Consider the following 19,786-nt stretch of genomic DNA (forward strand, 5'->3'; position numbering starts at 1 on the left):
ATTCTGAATTATACCAGCGAATTCTAAAGGAAAATGTCAGGACATCTGTCCATGAACTGAATCTCAAGAGAAGGTGGGTCATGCAGCAAGACAATGACCCTAAGTACACAAGTCGTTCTACCAAAGAATGGTTAAAGAAGAATAAAGTTAATGTTTTGGAATGGCCAAGTCAAAGTCCTGACCATAATCCAATCGAAATGTTGTGGAAGGACCTGAAGCGAGCAGTTCATGTGAGGAAACCCACCAACATCCCAGAGTTGAAGCTGTTCTGTACGGAGGAATGGGCTAAAATTCCTCCAAGCCGGTGTGCAGGACTGATCAACAGTTACCGGAAATGTTTAGTTGCAGTTATTGCTGCACAAGAGGGTCACACCAGATACTGAAAGCAAAGGCTCACATACTTTTGCCACTCAGATATGTAATATTGGCTCACTTTCCTCAATAACTAAATGAGCAAGTATAATTTTTTGTCTCATTTGTTTAACTGGGTTCTCTTTATCTACTTTTAGGACTTGTGTGAAAATCTGATGATGTTTTAGGTCATATTTATGCAGAAATATAGAAAATTCTAAAGGGTTCACAAACTTTCAAGCACCACTTTATATTGTATTTTTCATCATCAAGTTGCATTGCATCAGTATATGTGAAAAGTTTGTAAATGTGAAGATTTTGGTTTGTGTAATATTTACTGTTAATTTCTTGGTCGTAGCCACAGTAGAGCTGAACTAAAGAAGCAAAATCCAAAATACTTTATTGATTCCCAAGGGGAAATTGGTCAATAATAATAATAATAATAATTATTATTATTATTATTATTATTATAAATATCCTCTTCATTACTAGTGTAGTAAAATGAAAGAGCTTGTATTGCTCCAGGGACAAAGCTAATGCTCAGAGCTAGCTAGAACTGTGGAGACAGTCTGGTTCCTCAGATAACCCAGAATAGACCAGGCCATTGATTGCAGCCTTGAGCAGTCACACTTCCGCTTCACATTCTAACCCTCCATTTCATCCCTAGTTGACGCAATGGGTTTAAATTGGGCACCACATGTCACTGCACATGCATCCTAAGGGAGAATAATGGTTAACATCTCATCTCATTATCTGTAGCCGCTTTATCCTGTTCTACAGGGTCGCAGGCAAGCTGGAGCCTATCCCAGCTGACTATGGGCGAAAGGCAGGGTACACCCTGGACAAGTCGCCAGGTCATCACAGGGCTGACACACAGTCACAGACAACCATTCACACTCACATTCACACCTACGGTCAATTTAGAGTCACCAGTTAGCCTAACCTGCATGTCTTTGGACTGTGGGGGAAACCGGAGCACCCGGAGGAAACCCACGCGGACACGGGGAGAATATGCAAACTCCGCACAGAAAGGCCCTCGCCAGCTACAGGGCTCGAACCCGGACCTTCTTGCTGTGAGGCGACAGCGCTAACCACTACACCACCATGCCTACATTAGAAAAAAAAAGGGATCACAACTTACACTCATGTTGTTTCAATTCAGCTCAACTCAATTTTTGTAATGTATAATTTTTGTATAGTGTTTTCAAAAATAGACATTGCCAGAAAGGAGCTTTATAGAAATACAGTGCCCTCCACTATTACTGGCACCCCTAGAAATTATACTGAACACAGTGTAACTGAAGCCTGTTTCCCATTAAATTGCACAGTATTTTTGAGTTGACTGGAGTGTGTAGGAACTTTCATGCTGTAATCCATGACTTCCTGATTAACTGGGGAACAAATATGAGGTGACACAGAGGCCAACAATAAGAGTACACACAAACCAGATGAGGGAGAAGTGTGTTGACATTAATAACTCTGGGAATGGTTATCAAAAAAAGCTACTCGCCTGAAAATGTCCATTTCTACTGTTAGGGCAATAGTAAAAAAGTGGACACCAACTGGAAGTGTTACAAACTTGCCTGGAAGAGGACCCAAGTTTATTTTGCCCCCATGTACAGTGAGGAGGAGGGTGAGAGAGGCAAATAAAAAAAAAATCCCCAAGGATCATGGTTGGTGAATTAGAAGAAAACGTAAAATCTTGGGGTTTCCAAGTCTCCAAAACCACCATCAGACACCGCCTCCATGCCAACAGATTATTTGGAAGGTCTGGCAGAAAAGAAAAAACAAAAACAAAAAAACTTTTTCTCTCAGTTAACCATAAACACCTAAAGTTTGTGAAATGCAACTTCAGCTTTGACTGGAACCATGTTCTTTGGTCTAATGTTATAAATATCTAGCTTTTTGGCAATAGACACTTAAGGTGAGTTTGGCATAAAAAGAAGGATGGCTATAATGAAAAGAACCCGATCCCAACTGTAAAATATGGTGGAAGTTCTGTGATGTTTGGGGGCTGTTTTTCCTCCAAAGGTCCTGGAAACCTTATTAGGGTACATGGCATCATGGACTCTATGAAATACCAAGACATTTTAAATCAGAATCTAGCTGCCTCTGCCAGGAAACTAAAACTAGGTCGCCATTGGATCTTCCAGCAGGACAAGGATCCGAACCATATATCCAAATCAACACAAAAATGGTTCGCTGAGCACAGCTTCTGCCCTGGCCATCTCAGCCCTCTGACCTGAACCCCATTGAAAACCTGTGGGCTGAGCTGAAGAGGAGAGAGCACAAGAGAGGGCCTCGAACCCTGGATGATCTGGAGAGATTGTGTAAAGAGGAATGGTCTCAGATGTCCTGCTCTGTATCTCCAACCTTAATGCTATAGGAGACTCAGTGCTGTTTTACTGGCAAAGGGAGGTTGTACAAAATATTAACTGCAGGGCTGCCAATAATAATGGAACATGTGTTTTTGTTGAAAATAATTATTTCTTGATGAGGGATTTGTTTTTCTCTGAATAAATTTATTTCAATTAAAGGTTGGGTTTTTCTTATTTTTTCAGTGTGAAATGAAGTGATTACACCAAAAGGTGGATTTTTTCTAACCCTTTTTACTCATCTTTATAAGGGGTACCAATAATCATGGAGGGCACTGTATATATTTATATCCATAATAAGCAAGTGAGTGTTGACCGGGCCAAGGAGAACTCCGAGTTGACATGAGGAAGAACCCTTAAGAAACCAGACTCTAAAAAGAAGCCATCCTCTTCTGGGTGACACCAGATAGTGGGATAATAAATCATTATTCATCTATAACTGTATACATTAAAGGCAGTTTGTTCATTACTGCTTCAATACTCCAGTAGTAGATAGTTCTTCGTTAATTACACTTCAGTATAATGTACAGTGATTTTGATGATTAGTAATAATTGTGAACCATCGTGAAAATTTAATTATCTGCAAATTAACCGGTGTGTATATATATATATATATATATACATCCATACATTTTCTACCGCTTATCAGATTCGGGTCGCAGGGGTAGCAGCCTAAGCAGAGCAGCCCAGACTTCCCTCTCCCTGACCACCTCCACCAGCAATTCCGGGGGAACACCGAGGCATTCTCAGGCCAGCCGAGAGATGTAATCTCTCCAGCATGTCCTGGGTCTGCCCTGGGGTCTCCTCCCGGTGTGGCATGCCCAGAGAACCTCCCTTGGGAGGCGTCCAGGGGGCATCCTAACAAGGTGCCTGAACCACCTCAACTGACTCCTTTTCGATGTGGAGGAGCAGCGGTTCTACTCTGAGTCTCTCCCGAATGACCAAGCTTCTCACCCTGTCTCTAAGGGAAAGCCCAGCCACCCTGCAGAGGAAACTCATTTCTATTGCTTGTATCTGCGATCTCATTCTTTCGGTCACTACCCACAGCTTGTGACCATAGGTGAGAGTGGGAACATAGATGGAGCAGTAAATTGAGAGCTTTGCCTTTTGGCTCAGCTCTCTCTTTGCCACAACAGACCGGTTTAGCATCCGCATCACTGCTGACGCTGCCACGATCTGTCTGTCCAACTCCTGCTCCCCCTTACCCTCACTCGTGAACAAAACCCCGAGATAGTTAAACTCCTCCACTTTAGGTAGCAACTCTCCCCTGACCCGAAGTAGGCACTCCACCCGTTTCCGGCTGAGCACCATGGTTTTATATAAAACATTCAACTGCATTTTTAATAAGAAAGATTTCTCCTTAATAGTGCACTAATTTCTATTTTATTTGACCCTAAACCCATTATAATATCAAGAATGTGATTCAGGGGAAAGAAAAAAAAAATCAAACTGAATGCAAATCTAATAACCGTAGTGCTGCTGCAGTTCTAATAATGGTATTGAATTACTCACGTCAAGTGGTGCATACTAGACTGTAATTTCTCAGTATCCAATAGGATCATGTAAACAATTCTGTGCAAGCACATTTCACATTTTTCACCAGTTGTCATTTTCTAACACTTTTGTCATGGGTTATTATGTGTTGCAGCAGGATAACTGAGTAATTTCAAGATTTGTAGAATTTCTACATCATGATCTTGCATTTGGCGGCACAGTGGTGTAGTGGTTAGCGCTGTCACCTCACAGCAAGAAGGTCCGGGTTCGAGCCCTGTGGCCGACGAGGGCCTTTCTGTGTGGAGTTTGCATGTTCTCCCCGTGTCCGTGTGGGTTTCCTCCGGGTGCTCCGGTTTCCCCCACAGTCCAAAGGCATGCAGGTTAGGTTAACTGGTGACTCTAAATTGACCGTAGGTGTGAATGTGAGTGTGAATGGTTGTCTGTGTCTGTGTGTCAGCCCTGTGATGACCTGGTGACTTGTCCAGGGTGTACCCTGCCTTTTGCCCGTAGTCAGCTGGGATAGGCTCCAGCTTGCCTGCGACCCTGTAGAACAGGATAAAGCGGCTAGAGATAATGAGATGGGATGATCTTGCATTCAAAACAAAGACAGAGCAGCCTTCAAAATATTTCTTAAAAATGAAGAATTATTCAAATATGTAAAATCGAGTGTATTGAACTGATTATTATTAAATGTGTACCACATGGATCTCAGGAATAGCATAAACAGGACAGACTTTCCATCTGGGTGAGTCAGAAGTATTGGTATTCAAAATTTGAGTACATATTATTAGCAGTCACTGACCACTACTTTGTGGAATACAAGTGGATTTTATCTAATGGCTTTGATTATTCACACAACATAATAAATAGTAGTGTTGTGCCAATTAATACTGTTTCATAATTAATTAGTGTCAGAAACAAACAAACAAACAAACCCCACAATGGATTATGCCATTGCATTTATCAAGTCATTATACTTTTCCCCAGCATAGTGGAAGAGTATTTAATCAAGACAGAATGTGGTAATACTTTCTTAATTTCTTATTATTTATTTGATATGTATTTCAACACTAATTAAGAAAATCCTAAACCCCCTACTACAATGGTTCAAGAAAATGGTTACTAAATTGCCATATTTTTTATTATACTTATAATACATTTAACACCATTTACTAAATGACTAGTAGAGACTTGATTATTATTACAAACTCGAAGCGTTCATCATTTAGTTAACACATCAAACAATAGCGTCAGAGACAGATGCAAATGTAGGTTTGATGTTTTCTTTAAAAAAATACAGGCAAACAGTTCAAAATCATAACACAGCCTTGTGAATCAGGTACAGGCTTAAGGTCAAGTGATTAGCAAACAGGACAACATGGGCAAATCAAAAAATCCAAAAACGTGACAAGGCAAGATCAAAACCAAACTATTGTAACAAGAATACAAGGTTTAGTAAGTCAGGTACAAATGCACTGAGCGTTACATCATGAAGAGTCATTGTGAGAGTCCATGTTTATATACGGTGTGTGGGTTTCCCCCCCAAGAGCTCAGTCTGGAAGCTGAACTCTTTCTTGGTCTGATTCAAGGGTGGCAGACTGTGGTGGCCATGTTTGCAGGCTGGAATGTGTTCTGTGAAGTGGCGTTTTGGGTGGATTCTAGAACTGGTGTGATCTCGTCTTCTTCTGCTTTATCCGGGACCGGGTCGCGGAGGCAGCAGTCTAAGCATAGAAGCCCAAACTTCCCTCTCCCCAGACACCTCGGTCAGCTCCTCGAGAAGAACATCGAAGCGTTCCCAGGCCAGCCGAGAGACATAGTCCCTCCAGCGTGTCCTGGGTCTTCCCTGGGGCCTCCTCCCGGGGGGACATGCCTGGAACACCTCCCCAGGGAGGCGTCCAGGAGGCATCCGAAAAAGATGCCCGAGCCACCTCAGCTGGTTCCTCTCGATGTGGAGGAGCAGCGGCTCTACTCCGAGCTCCTCCCGAGTGACTGTGCTTCTCACCCTATCTCTAAGGGAGTGCCCAGCCACCCTGCGAAGGAAACTCATTTTGGCCGCTTGTATCCGCGATCTTGTTCTTTCGGTCATTACCCAAAGCTCATGGCCATAGGTGTGATATTTTCTTAATTTCGTATTGTTTAGCTGATATATATTTAAACAAAAGGGCGGCACAGTGGTGTAGTGATTAGCACTGTCGCCTCACAGTAAGAAGGTTCTGGGTTCAAGCCCAGCAGCCGATGGGGACCTTTCTGTGTGGAGTTTGCATGTTCTTCCCGTGTCTTCGTGGGTTTCCTCCGGGTGCTCTGGTTTCCCCCACAGTCCAAAGACATGCAGGTTAGGCTAATTGGTGGCTCTAATTTGACCGTGAGTGTGAATGGCTGTTTGTCTCTATGTGTCACCCCTGCGAAGATTTGGTGACTTGTCCAGGGTGTACCACGCCTCTTGCCCATAGTCAGCTTGGATAGGCTCCAGCTTGCCTGTGACTCTGCATAGGATAAGCAGTTACAGATTATGGATGGATATTTAAACAGTAATTAAGCAAACCTTAAACCCCCAACCACAAAGGTTCAAGGAAATGGTTACTGAGTTATTATGATTTTATTATCCTTATTATATATAACAGCATTTACTCTAGAGGGCGGCACGGTGGTGTAGTGGTTAGCGCTGTCGCCTCACAGCAAGAAGGCCCGGGTTCGAGCCCCGTGGCCGATGAGGGCCTTTCTGTGCGGACTTTGCATGTTCTGTCCGTGTCTGTGTGGGTTTCCTCCGGGTGCTCCGGTTTCCCCCACAGTCCAAAGACATGCAGGTTAGGTAAACTGGTGACTCTAAATTGACCGTAGGTGTGAATGTGAGTGTGAATGGTTGTCTGTGTCTATGTGTCAGCCCTGTGATGACCTGGTGACTTGTCCAGGGTGTACCCCGCCATTCGCCCGTAGTCAGCTGGGATAGGCTCCAGCTTGCCTGTGACCCTGTAGAACAGGATAAAGTGGCTAGAGATGATGAGCATTTACTCTACTCATAAATGATTAATAGGAGATTGATTACAAAACTGAAGCATTCCCCATTTAGTGAACATAATGTTTGAGCATATTGTAATGATGTGTACACATTAAGTAAAGGACCATACTGTGATTTCTTGTGATATATTTTTACAAGAAATATACTTAAGTAAACATTAGAAACAGCAGATGTCTCACAGGCAGGTTTAAAGACACTCTCTAGATTAAATTTCTTTCAATGAGCTTGACCTGCGACCCTGTAGAACAGGATAAGTGGCTACAGATAATGGATGGATGGTTAGATGAACTTGACGAGCAAACATTAATCAAGTATCTCCAAGGGTATCTTCATTGCTGAGATAAATAGCATTATTATATCCACATTCACTGGATATGAGCAATTACACCTTCTGATGGGCTACTCTACTACTAAGCTATCAGCTCATATACCGTGAGTAGAGAAAAACAAAATGGCGGAGCATGTTGCTGAACCAACCGAGGATGAAATAAAAACTCTACTCGAAAACAAACCCCCCTAAAATACAAAAAAGCAACAAAATATGGAATGAAAGTATTTGATGATAAGAACATATCTTTTTTAATATTTTTCAAGAATTATTATTTTACCATTTTTCACAAATTGCTACTGTCATTTCACCAGTTTGTTTACATTCTTCATCTTTAAGCATTAAAATTTGTTGAATTTTTTTAGACTGGTTCAAAAGCTCAAAGAAGTTTGAAAATTACATAACTGAAATGTCCAAGGAAGAATGAAATAAATGTCTAAAACTATTCTATACCTCAGCATGACAGCAAGACGGGACTTTCTACAAAAAAACCCAACACTAAAGTCAATTCGTGCAGCCATCAATAGGTTTATTAGAAGTCCGCCTAAGCAGAAATGATTTTGTTGGACGTTTTGTATAAAGTTTTTATTTATCGGATTTGCAAAAAATAAAAATACAAATGCTTTGTTTCTCAAAATCTAGTGAATGTGGATAGAATAAAACAATTATTCCATTCAGTCTCGTCATACATGGCTTATAGCCAACTCAGTGGTACGTGCCTCGTCAGCTATCAGCTCATGTATGACTCGATTTCGTGGAATAATTGTTAATTATTTGGAGTATTAATGGTTTATGTTCGTTGTATCTTCATAGTGTCAACGGGGATAAAGAAAATCTTTAAGAATTTGCTTTATATTATTTGCCAACAAGTATCACCAGAAGGGTGGCACGGTGGTGTAGTGGTTAGCACTGTTGCCTCACAGCAAGAAGGTCCTGGGTTCGAGCCCCATGGCCGGCGAGGGCCTTTCTGTGCAGAGTTTGCATGTTGTCCGCGTGGGTTTCCTCCGGGTGCTCTGGTTTCCCCCACAGTCCAAAGACATGCAGGTTAGGTTAACTGGTGACTCTAAAGTGAGTGTGAATGGTTGTCTGTGTCTATGTGTCAGCCCTGTGATGACCTGGCAACTTGTCCAGGGTGTACCCTGCCTTTCGCCTGTAGTCAGCTGGGATGGGCTCCAGCTTGCCTGCGACCCTGTAGAACAGGATAAAGCAGCTAGAGATGAGTATCACCAGAAGTGTGTTTTTATTTTGCTGTACTAATTTGTCTTGGAAGCCTGTTGTGAACATCAGTGATGTGTGATGTGATATGTGTGTGTGCTCCTCCACAGGAGAGTGTGGATTTAGGGGAAATTATGTACTCCCTCTGCTACCTTCCTACGGCTGGCCGTATGACTCTGACTGTCATCAAGTGCCGGAATCTCAAAGCCATGGACATCACTGGCTCTTCTGGTGAGTGCCAGTGATGCACACCTGAAGTATATAGCATTCCATCTGGTCAGATAAAACATCCTAAACATCATTTTTTAATCTCAGCTGAAATACAAAAGTTAAAGTGAAAACGACATAGATGTAACGGTTGTGTAACATTTGAATCCAGACAAGAGTGCTTGCTTCCTCAGACCCGTATGTTAAAGTGTCGCTGATCTGTGATGGTCGAAGACTGAAGAAACGGAAGACCACCACGAAGAAGAGCACACTCAACCCTGTGTACAACGAGGCCATCATCTTTGACATCCCTCCGGAGAATGTGGAGCAGGTCAGCCTGTCGATTATGGTGATGGATTATGATAGGTAAGTGGTGGCTTCTTAACCATGTGCCAGTTTCATGGAGCTGCAATGGCATAGCTAATTACAACAATTGGAATAGATTGTGCTACAGAAGTATTGGCACACTTTATGAAAATAACTGGTATAGTATATGGGTCATTCTAGAATCCGGGGTACATTTAGCGTCTCTGAGATAAACCTTTTGTTATTTTCCACAAAATAAATCTTTATTGAATCAGTTTTGAACATTAATGCAAATTATGACAAACTTTTACCAGTAGCAATGCTTGATGTACATTTTAGATCCAATTTATCCATAAAACATTAACTAAATGACTCCACCCCTCCCTCCACATTATTGGCTGTCTTCGACTCCTGATTCATACATTCAACTCAAATAAACATGAAGTGATTCAGTCTCACAGTCTGTTTTTCTGGGGGCTTATTCTCTTAACTGTTATAAAATCAATTGCATAGAAAGTCTATTTTCTGTATTATGTGAAATTTCAGTAATAAAAAAAAAATTATTTTTATACATGGGCAGCACGGTGGTGTAGTGGTTAGCGCTGTCGCCTCACAGCAAGAAGGTCCGGGTTCGAGCCCTGTGGCCGGTGAGGGCCTTTCTGTGCGGAGTTTGCATGTTCTCCCCATGTCCGCGTGGGTTTCCTCCGGGTGCTCCAGTTTCCCCCACAGTCCAAAGACATGCAGGTTAGGTTAACTGGTGACTCTAAATTGAACGTAGGTGTGAATGTGAGTGTGAATGGTTGTCTGTGTCTATGTGTCAGCCCTGTGATGACCTGGCGACTTGTCCAGGGTGTACCCCGCCTTTCGCCCGTAGTCAGCTGGGATAGGCTCCAGCTTGCCTGCGACCCTGTAAAACAGGATAAAGCGGCTAGAGATAATGAGATGAGATGAGATTTTTATACATCCCAATGTTCTTGTCACCTCTGTTAACTTTGTTATAAAACCGCATAAAATCCACAAAGTCTTTTAATAATACGCACGACACCTGCACCAAGAAACGTCATTTCCTCTGGCGGGAAACTTCAGAAAGGCAGTGAGGTGTGTTGTGTTTCTTCTCTCATAAATTTGAACAAAATGCTGAAACTACACCAACAGTAGATGAATTATTCGTCAAATCTGTTACTGTGACGGCACGGTGGTGTAGTGGTTAGCGCTGTCACCTCACAGCAAGAAGGTCCGGGTTCGAGCCCCGTGGCCGGCGAGGGCCTTTCTGTGTGGAGTTTTCATGTTCTCCCCGTGTCTGCGTGGGTTTCCTCTGGGTGCTCCGGTTTCCCCCACAGTCCAAAGACATGCAGGTTAGGTTAACTGGTGACTCTAAATTGACCGTGAGTGTGAATGGTTGTCTGTGTCTATGTGTCAGCCCTGTGATGACCTGGCAACTTGTCCAGGGTGTACCCCGCCTTTCGCCCGTAGTCATCTGGGATAGGCTCCAGCTTGCCTGCGACCCTGTAGAAGGATAAAGCGGCTAGAGATAATGAGATGAGATGAGATCTGTTACTGTGACATTGGAGTGAATCTCTCACTCGTTTTTTTAAAAACAATAATAATATGATTAAAATCCATAAAATTCTGTTTTTATACATGCCATGTTGTAGATAGTTTGAAGTTAGCATGTGGAGTTAAGACACAAAACGATGGGAGATGTCAACTCTGTTATCATCAGTTCTGTTAATGGATTCCCCAGGTTAGCGATAACAGAGTTCACGATGACTAACAGAGTCAACACTTGAAATGTACTCGCAATTATCGAATGGGCCATATACCAAGACTAAACCAGTACACAGCTACATCAGATCAGAACACACAAGTGGCAAAGTTCAGATGTTTATTTTATGGGACAGTCTCAGTAAAGGCTTATGTTGTGCGAACATTTGAAGCAATGTGTTATTATAGAGGTAGCATTTTATAATTCATTTTTAAACATGACATACTTAAGAAGTAACTACGAAATTCTGAAATCCTTGGGTTTCCTTTGTGGCTCCTTCTCCATTTTCATTTTACCATTTCTTTCTGAGTTGACTGCATATTATTAAATCTTAACGCTTTAGTCAGATGTCTTAAAGTGTATGCTTTTTCATAAAACACTGTATTATTCCAGCTGCAAACTTCTGCATGATGATATTTCTCACCAGAGTTGGACACAATGAGGTGATCGGTGTGTGTCGGACGGGCCCTGATGCTGAGGGTCTGGGTCGAGACCATTGGAACGAGATGCTGGCCTACCCACGCAAACCCATCACCCACTGGCACATTCTGTGTGAGGTAGGGAGAAGCTCAGTTCATCAGCTTATCTATAGCATCTTTTGGTGTGTAACATAGCTAATATATTGAAAATGTAGAAAAATATCTGCAGGTATTGGACGCTACAGTACAGAAATTATTCCATTCTACAGCCACCTCATGTTAATTACCTCTGTGCTGAAAGTGTACACTCTTAGAAAGGAGGTGTTAAAACTGAGACAAACTATTAATTCCTACACATCAATGGCTGAGTTTTGGGACAACGCATGTTGTGTTAATTTGACACATTCACTGTGTTAATTATTTTAATAAAGTTAATGTGTTAGGAAGTTTAACATGAAGATGTGTAAATGTGTGATATTAACACATAATGTGCTGTCCTTGGCTATGCACATTGTGTTAAAAACATGCCTAAAACGCTTCACAAAAATCTCATCTCATCTCATTATCTCTAGCCGCTTTATCCTTCTACAGGGTCGCAGGCAAGCTGGAGCCTATCCCAGCTGACTACGGGCGAAAGGCGGGGTACACCCTGGACAAGTCGCCAGGTCATCACAGGGCTGACACATAGACACAGACAACCATTCACACTCACATTCACACCTACGGTCAATTTAGAGTCACCAGTTAACCTAACCTGCATGTCTTTGGACTGTGGGAGAAACCGGAGCACCCGGAGGAAACCCACGCGGACACGGGGAGAACATGCAAACTCTGCACAGAAAGGCCCTCGCCGGCCACTGGGCTCGAACCCGGACCTTCTTGCTGTGAGGCGACAGCGCTAACCACTACACCACCATGCTGCCTTTTTAGTGCATAATAAATTAATAAAATTTTAACATTTAGATAGATAATGCAGCACCCTCTTTTTTTTTTTTACAATACTTTGACACAAAGCATTCACTGATATCACAGCTCATTTCCTTCCCCCCTCCAACATAAAATCTATACACTTAATGCCAAGTAACATGAGGCTGCAGTTACACTAACATTCTTATGGATGTGAACTATCCATCCATCCATCCATTATCCGTAACCGCTTATCCTATGCAGGGTCGCAGGCAAGCTGAAGCCTATCCCAGCTGACTACGGGCGAGAGGCGGGGTACACCCTGGACAAGTCGCCAGGTCATCACAAGGCTGACACATAGAGACAAACAACCATTCGCACTCACATCTACAGTCAATTTAGAGCCACCAATTAACCTAACCTGCATGTCTTTGGACCGTGGGGGAAACCGGAGCACCCGGAGGAAACCCACACAGACATGGGGAGAACATGCAAACTCCTCACAGAAAAGCCCTTGTCGGCCACTGGGCTCGAACCCAGAACCTTCTTGCTGTGAGGCGACAGTGCTAACCACTACACCACCGTGCCACCCCAGATGTGAACTATATTTTCTTAAATGTATTTGTATTAAAAGGATTGCTGTCATGGGGAATAACTGGATTAAGCTAGCCATGGCTATATGAAGGACATCTTAGTTAGCTATACAGCAAAGTTATATAGTTAGCAGGAAGAAGATAAATTAGTCCCACCTCATGATGCTGAATAATTAGTAGAACTTACAGTTCCTGCCAGGCTCTTTAATAATACCAAGTACAAACTAAAGGCTAATAAAAATGGCACACCACTATATAAAATATATCAAGTTAAATTTCCATCTTGCAAGTTGAGCAACAAAACTTAAAAAAAAAAAACAAGTGTTGCCAGGCGAAACAAACCTCACCCGGCAGCACTTATTTTATATCTGTATGTTGATCATGGTAATATTTCTCAGTCATCAGTTGTCACGTTATAGTCCTATGAAAATCCATGACCTTGAATTTGACATTTCAGAGTCATTCAAGGTCAAAGGTCATGGTGCCAAATGAAAGCCCATATGGCACTTTCTATAAGTTGATATGGTAAACATCTGTCTACCATCAACCGTTTTCAAGTTACAGCCCTCTGAAAATCCATGACCTTGAGTTTGACCTTTCAAGGTCACTCAAAGTCAAAGATCATGGTGCCAAATGAAAGGCCATATGGGAGTTCCTATATGCTCGTAATAGTAAACATTTGTCTATCGGCAGCTGTTTTTGAGTTATAATGGAAAATATGTTATTTTGACCAAAAGGTTGACCTTTCCGGTAACCTTGACCTTCACCTTGACCTGATTACTCCCAAAATTTAATCAGGTAATCTACGGATCATTGCCCACCTACCCTGAAAATTGGAAGTCAATCAGTGCAACCGTCTAAATGCTAGATTGTTAACAGACAGACACAAACAAACAAATTAAAGTTTGAAAGAAAACTATGAGAGATATCATATAGCAGTGGAAGCAGAATTAAAAGATGAATATTTTGGAATTGGTTTGAAGTAAATATGATGAATATGAAGGAAGATATTGGGGAAAAAACAATTTTGACCTTTTTGGTGACCTTGACCTTGACCAGATGACCCTCAAAATGTTGGAGGTTCTATGTGAGACCATTGCCCATCTATCTGGAAAGCTTCATGAAGATTGGTCCAGCCGTTTTCCCGTAATGTTGCTAACAAAAAACAAAGAAACAAAGAAACCACACTGGAAACGATACCTCGCCCCTGGTGGACTCCATCCTGGGCGAGCTAAAAAAAATAATAAAATCCCTGCTGTACTTGTGCCATGTAAATTAGCTGCCTGTGCCAGTTTGACATTCATCCATCCATCCATTATCCATAGCCGCTTATCCTGTTCTACAAGGTCGCAGGCAAGCTGGAGCCTATCCCAGCTGACTACGGGCGAAAGGCAGGGTACACCCTGGACAAGTTGCCAGGTCATCGCAGGGCTGACACATACAGACAAACAACCATTCACACTCACATCTATGGTCAATTTAAAGCCACCAATTAGCCTAACCTGCATGTCTTTGGACTGTCGGGGAAATCGGAGCACCCATAAGAAACCCATGCAGATACGGGGAGAACATGCAAACTCTACACAGAAAGGCCCTCGCCGGCCACTGGGCTCGAACCCAGAACCTTCTTGCTGTGAGGTGATAGTGCTAACCACTACACCACCGTGCTGCCCCAGTTTGACATTAAAGTTAGCAAATTTGCCTAAATGTCTAAAGTTAATACAGCATAAAATACACAGTCTAACAGTTTTTTTAGAAACCAAACTAAACCAGTATTAAAAATAACAGCAGCAGGAGATGTTGTTTTTGCATGTAAATATACATTATGAAGCGATTTCAAGTACAACTTACCTCAAGAATTTTGAAAATCCTCTCCCTGTCAAAATGGTGGTTTTGACGTTATACGGTACAAGTCCCATGATGCTTATCGTACACTCTAGCCAAAGTCACAGGAAATCAGCATTACCTGGTGACACCATGCATCAAATGCACACTTACCAACCAAACCCAATTAACCACTACTGTAACTACAACACAAACCAGACTTTACCTGCTTCAAGAGCACATCGAGTATCGTTGTAAACAAGTAGCAAGCTCAACTTCTTCAAGCTGAAGATAGAAACAGCTAATGTTAATGTAACACTACTTGAGGCACCCCAGTAGTTAAAATTTCCCTGAGTACTGTCATTCCACCAAGTTCCAGGGGTTTGTAAGCTGGGGTCTTGAATCCGCAAAGAGCCGGTGTGGCCGGTGTGACTTACCACTGCGAGCAGTAAGTAAGTACTGACTACGTTCTAAATGTCTGGTGTTAGCAGTGCTGTTTACATCATCTCTGAGAAACGGAGAGGATGTTCAGAGGCGTTCAGTGACCACTGAGCTGCGGAGTTTTTAGCGATTCACATAGTGAAGTTGTTATAATATAAAATATGATATTTTATGTACAACAGTATCCAATAAAATGAAAATAAAATGGCAAGTTGATGTCATTATCACACTAAATCAAATAAAATGCATTTAAAAAAAAAACACACTGAGTTTGTGTAAAGCAGATCAGTCTACACACATGGCGTTGAATGTTGTGAACAAATTCATCGGTTGTATTCATTTTAAAATGACACAAAACTATGTGTAAAAAAGCTGAATTCTTCCAACACAATTTAATTTAATATTGACACAAAATGCATAAACTAGAGAGCTACACATCTCATCTCATTATCTCTAGCCGCTTTATCCTTCTACAGGGTCGCAGGCAAGCTGGAGCCTATCCCAGCTGACTACGGGCGAAAGGCAGGGTACACCCTGGACAAGTCGCCAGGTCATCACAGGGCTGACACATAGACAACCATTCACACCTACGGTCAATTTAGAGTCACCAGTTAACCTAACCTGCATGTCTTTGGACTGTGGGGGAAACCGGAGCACCCGGAGGAAACCCACGCGGACACAGGGAGAACATGCAAACTCCACACAGAAAGGCCCTCGCCAGCCCCGGGGCTCAAACCCAGGACCTTCTTGCTGTGAGGCGACAGCGCTAACCACTACACCACTGTGCCACCATAGAGCTACACATAATTTGTGTAATTTTTCTACACATTCTTTCTAAGAGTGTATGCGCTATTAAAACCATGAGCTCAGTGTGATGTGATTGACAGCATAATCATATAGCACGTCAATATTTGATTTGAGATTGTCAGTGAGATGTGAATGTTTTCCTTCTTTAATATGGATGTTAAATGTGGAAGTGCCCGATGTTGATGTGTTTCCAAATTTGCTGTTGCGTTTTCACATTTGCTAATGATTTTGGTTTTAGGGTTTGTTTAGGTTTTTTTTTTCCTGATTTGCTGATTTTCTGTTTAAGATTTCTTAATATGTTTTGCACTTACAGTGGTGCATGAAAATGTGTGAACCCTTTAGAATTTTCTATATTTTTGCATAAATATGACCTAAAACATCATCAGATTTTCACACAAGTCCTAAAAGTAGATAAAGAGAACCCAGTTAAACAAACAAGACAAAAATATTATACTTGCTCATTTAGTTATTGAGGAAAATGATCCAATATTACATATCTGTAAGTGACAAAAGTATGTCAACCTTTGCTTTCAGTATCTGGTGTGACCCCTTTGTGCAGCAATAACTGCAACTAAACATTTCCGGTAACTGTTGATCAGTCCTGCACACCGGCTTGGAGGAATTTTAGCCCATTTCTCCATACAGAACAGCTTCAACTCTGGGATGTTGGTGGGTTTCCTCACATGAACTGCTCGCTTCAGGTCCTTCCATAATATTTTGATTGGATTAAGGTCAGGACTTTGACTTGGCCATTCCAAAACATTAACTTTATTCTTCTTTAACCATTCTTAGGTAGAACGACTTGTGTGCTTAGGGTCGTTGTCTTGCTGCATGACCCACCTTCTCTTGAGATTCAGTTCATGGACAGATGTCCTGACATTTTCCTTTAGAATTCGCTGGTATAATTCAGAATTCATTGTTCCATCAATGATAGCAAGCCGTCCTGGCCCAGATGCAGCAACACAGACCCCAACCATGATACTACCACCACCATGTTTCACAGATGGGATAAGGTTCTTATGCTGGAATGCAGTGTTTTCCTTTCTCCAAACATAACGCTTCTCATTTAAACCAAAAAGTTCTGTTTTGGTCTCATCCGTCCACAATACATTTTTCCAATAGCCTTTTGGCCTGTCCACATGATCTTTAGCAAACTGCAGATGAGCAGCAATGTTCTTTTTGGAGAGCAGTGGCTTTCTCCTTGCAATCCTGCCATGCACACCACTGTTGTTCAATGTTCTCCTGATGGTGGACTCATGAACATTAACATTAACCAATGTGAGAGAGGCCTTCAGTTGCTTAGAAGTTACCCTGGGGTCCTTTGTGACCTTGCCGACTATTACTCGCCTTGCTCTTGAAGTGATCTTTGTTGGTCGACCACTCCTGGGGAGGGTAACAATGGTCTTGAATTTCCTCCATTTGTACACAATCTGTCTGACTGTGGATTGGTGGAGTCCAAACTCTTTAGAGATGGTTTTGTAACCTTTTCCAGCCTGATGAGCATCAACAATGCTTTTTCTGAGGTCCTCAGAAATCTCTTTTGTTCGTGCCATGATACACTTCCACAAACATGTGTTGTGAAGATCAGACTTTGATAGATCCCCGTTCTTTAAATAAAACAGGGTGCCCACTCACACCTGATTGTCATCCCATTGATTGAAAACACCTGACTCGAATTTGCTAATCCTAGAGGTTCACATACTTTTGCCACTCACAGATATGTAATATTGGATCATTTTCCTCAATAAATAAATGACCAAGTATAATATTTGTGTCTCATTTGTTTATCTGGGTTCTCTTTATCTACTTTTAGGACTTGTGTGAAAATCTGATGATGTTTTAGGTCATATTTATGGAGAAATATAGAAAATTCTAAAGGGTTCACAAACCTTCAAGCACCACTGTACGGGTCACCAGACCTGTACCTGTTTGCTTTTATCCAAGCAGAAAATAGCATTTAAAAGTGCAAATGAGGATTTATTCAACCTGTGTGTACTCATATATCTAACACACTATCTTAATGTTATCTCTAACAGTGGCCAGGAAGGGGATCCAGTTTTGAAAGCCAAGCTTCCTGCCCTTCCCCTAAACCTCCACAGACTCCATAACCACAGTGAGATCCCTAAAGACATAAATATTTTCACATTGCTTAGTGGCCATGTCTTTGGTTTGCACCACCAGATATCTCTTTCTCTCTTGTTGTAGCTTGTAAAGTTCCATCTTTTTGCCAGAGGGTAAAATGCAGTGCCGGTATCCCATGCACACACACAGCTATTACCTCGAGAACTTGTGCTGAAAGTGTGTATGTTAACAGCAATGGGTGAGGCAACAGTTTTATTGAATGGTGATGTGATGGAATGTGATGTTTGACAGTATAATGATGACGTCTGATGTTTTAAATATTTATTTTTTTAATGACAACCATAATAGTGGCATGCAAATTTTAAATCTAATTTTAAATCTGTTTTAATCTGCTGTTAAAACAGCAGTGTTGGGCCCTGACTAGTCACTTGACTGATGTAGACGTCAACACGTGGTTAAAAAAAAAAATGTATGCAAATGTTTATACTCCTGCTTTATGGGTACGTATACATTTCTTAATCTTGTAAAGTGAATCACTCTTTCTAACTTTCCATTTGCTATAATCAGTGATCACATGGTGGAAAGGAAACTGGACATTAAAGCTTGCTCTCAAAATATAGCCTATAAAGACCTGTTCATCAGAAAACAGGCCACAGCTTTTCATTTCAGTGCTTTAGACACATCGCAGTGTATGCTTCAATTCTGAAGTTTGTTTTAAATATTTAAGATGCACAAACCATTTTATCCAACAAATTCAGAAAAAGGGAAAAGTATGAATTTAAATCTACAATTTCCTGATTTGAGGAAAGACCTCAGGCTTATGAAAGCAATCCAGGGTATTGGTGCTTCTTCAATCTGACATTAATAAATAAGAGCTAGATCCCAGCAAGCCATATGTCTGATTAAAACATTAATAAACATGCAACAGGATGTCAGACAGCAGAAATCATACTTTAGTGAAGAAAATGAACGTGGATTTTAGGAAACGGTTGACTGCGTGAAGGAGTTGCAGTGATCTGTCAAACTAATGATGCTTTCATGACAGTACGGATTTTGTAAAAAAGGAAATTCACAGTAGCAGATAATGTAGCGTGATGAGTTATTTCCAGAAGTCATTAAATGCACAACAAAGATTGTAAATTATCACAACTAAAAAACAATCACAGAGTGCGTTAACCCAACAAATCATCAATCATTTGTTTGCAGGATATCAATAAATATGCACTGAAGCACATGTGCATAATGCAGAGAATGCTGTTTATACCTATAGAAATGTTTAAAGGCCCATTACTAAGGTCTAGTTTTATTTAGCACTTATGAAAAATAAAGCTTATGTTATTTTTGACTAATCAAATTAAAATGTGTTGAAATTAAAACCAGTTTTGACAGCAGTGATAAAATGAAATATTTAGTTTCATACACAAATTTTTCAGACACGTATGGCCTATGAATTATGTATTTTTAAATAAGAAAAATAAATTGAATAGAATATGTTCATTTTTAAAGTGACACAGGTCGATGTATTAAAAAGATGAATAGTACCCTGTGGGGCTAGAATAACCCCTATGTACTTGAATCACATTTTGTATTGCCCGCTGCGTCATGCCTGTGAAGGAGAATGAGCTGGAAACACACCGCGCGCTAATGTTTACACTTG

General features: G+C 41.4%; 1 protein-coding gene across 1 annotated transcript in view; it reads left to right on the plus strand.

Moving 5' to 3' along the window:
- syt10 (synaptotagmin X) overlaps positions 1-18,326 on the plus strand; it is a 37,104-nt gene extending 18,778 nt beyond the window's left edge. The window contains exons 4-8 of the mRNA XM_060903674.1: positions 8,890-9,010; positions 9,181-9,352; positions 11,485-11,614; positions 18,084-18,160; positions 18,253-18,326. Coding sequence (XP_060759657.1) covers positions 8,890-9,010; positions 9,181-9,352; positions 11,485-11,614; positions 18,084-18,155 — 495 coding nt within the window. The 3' untranslated portion in view covers positions 18,156-18,160; positions 18,253-18,326. The remainder of the gene's footprint in view (positions 1-8,889; positions 9,011-9,180; positions 9,353-11,484; positions 11,615-18,083; positions 18,161-18,252) is intronic.
- The last annotated feature ends 1,460 nt before the right edge of the window (positions 18,327-19,786 follow it).

Source organism: Neoarius graeffei, chromosome 21, assembly GCF_027579695.1.
Source record: "Neoarius graeffei isolate fNeoGra1 chromosome 21, fNeoGra1.pri, whole genome shotgun sequence".
NCBI lineage: Eukaryota > Metazoa > Chordata > Actinopteri > Siluriformes > Ariidae > Neoarius > Neoarius graeffei.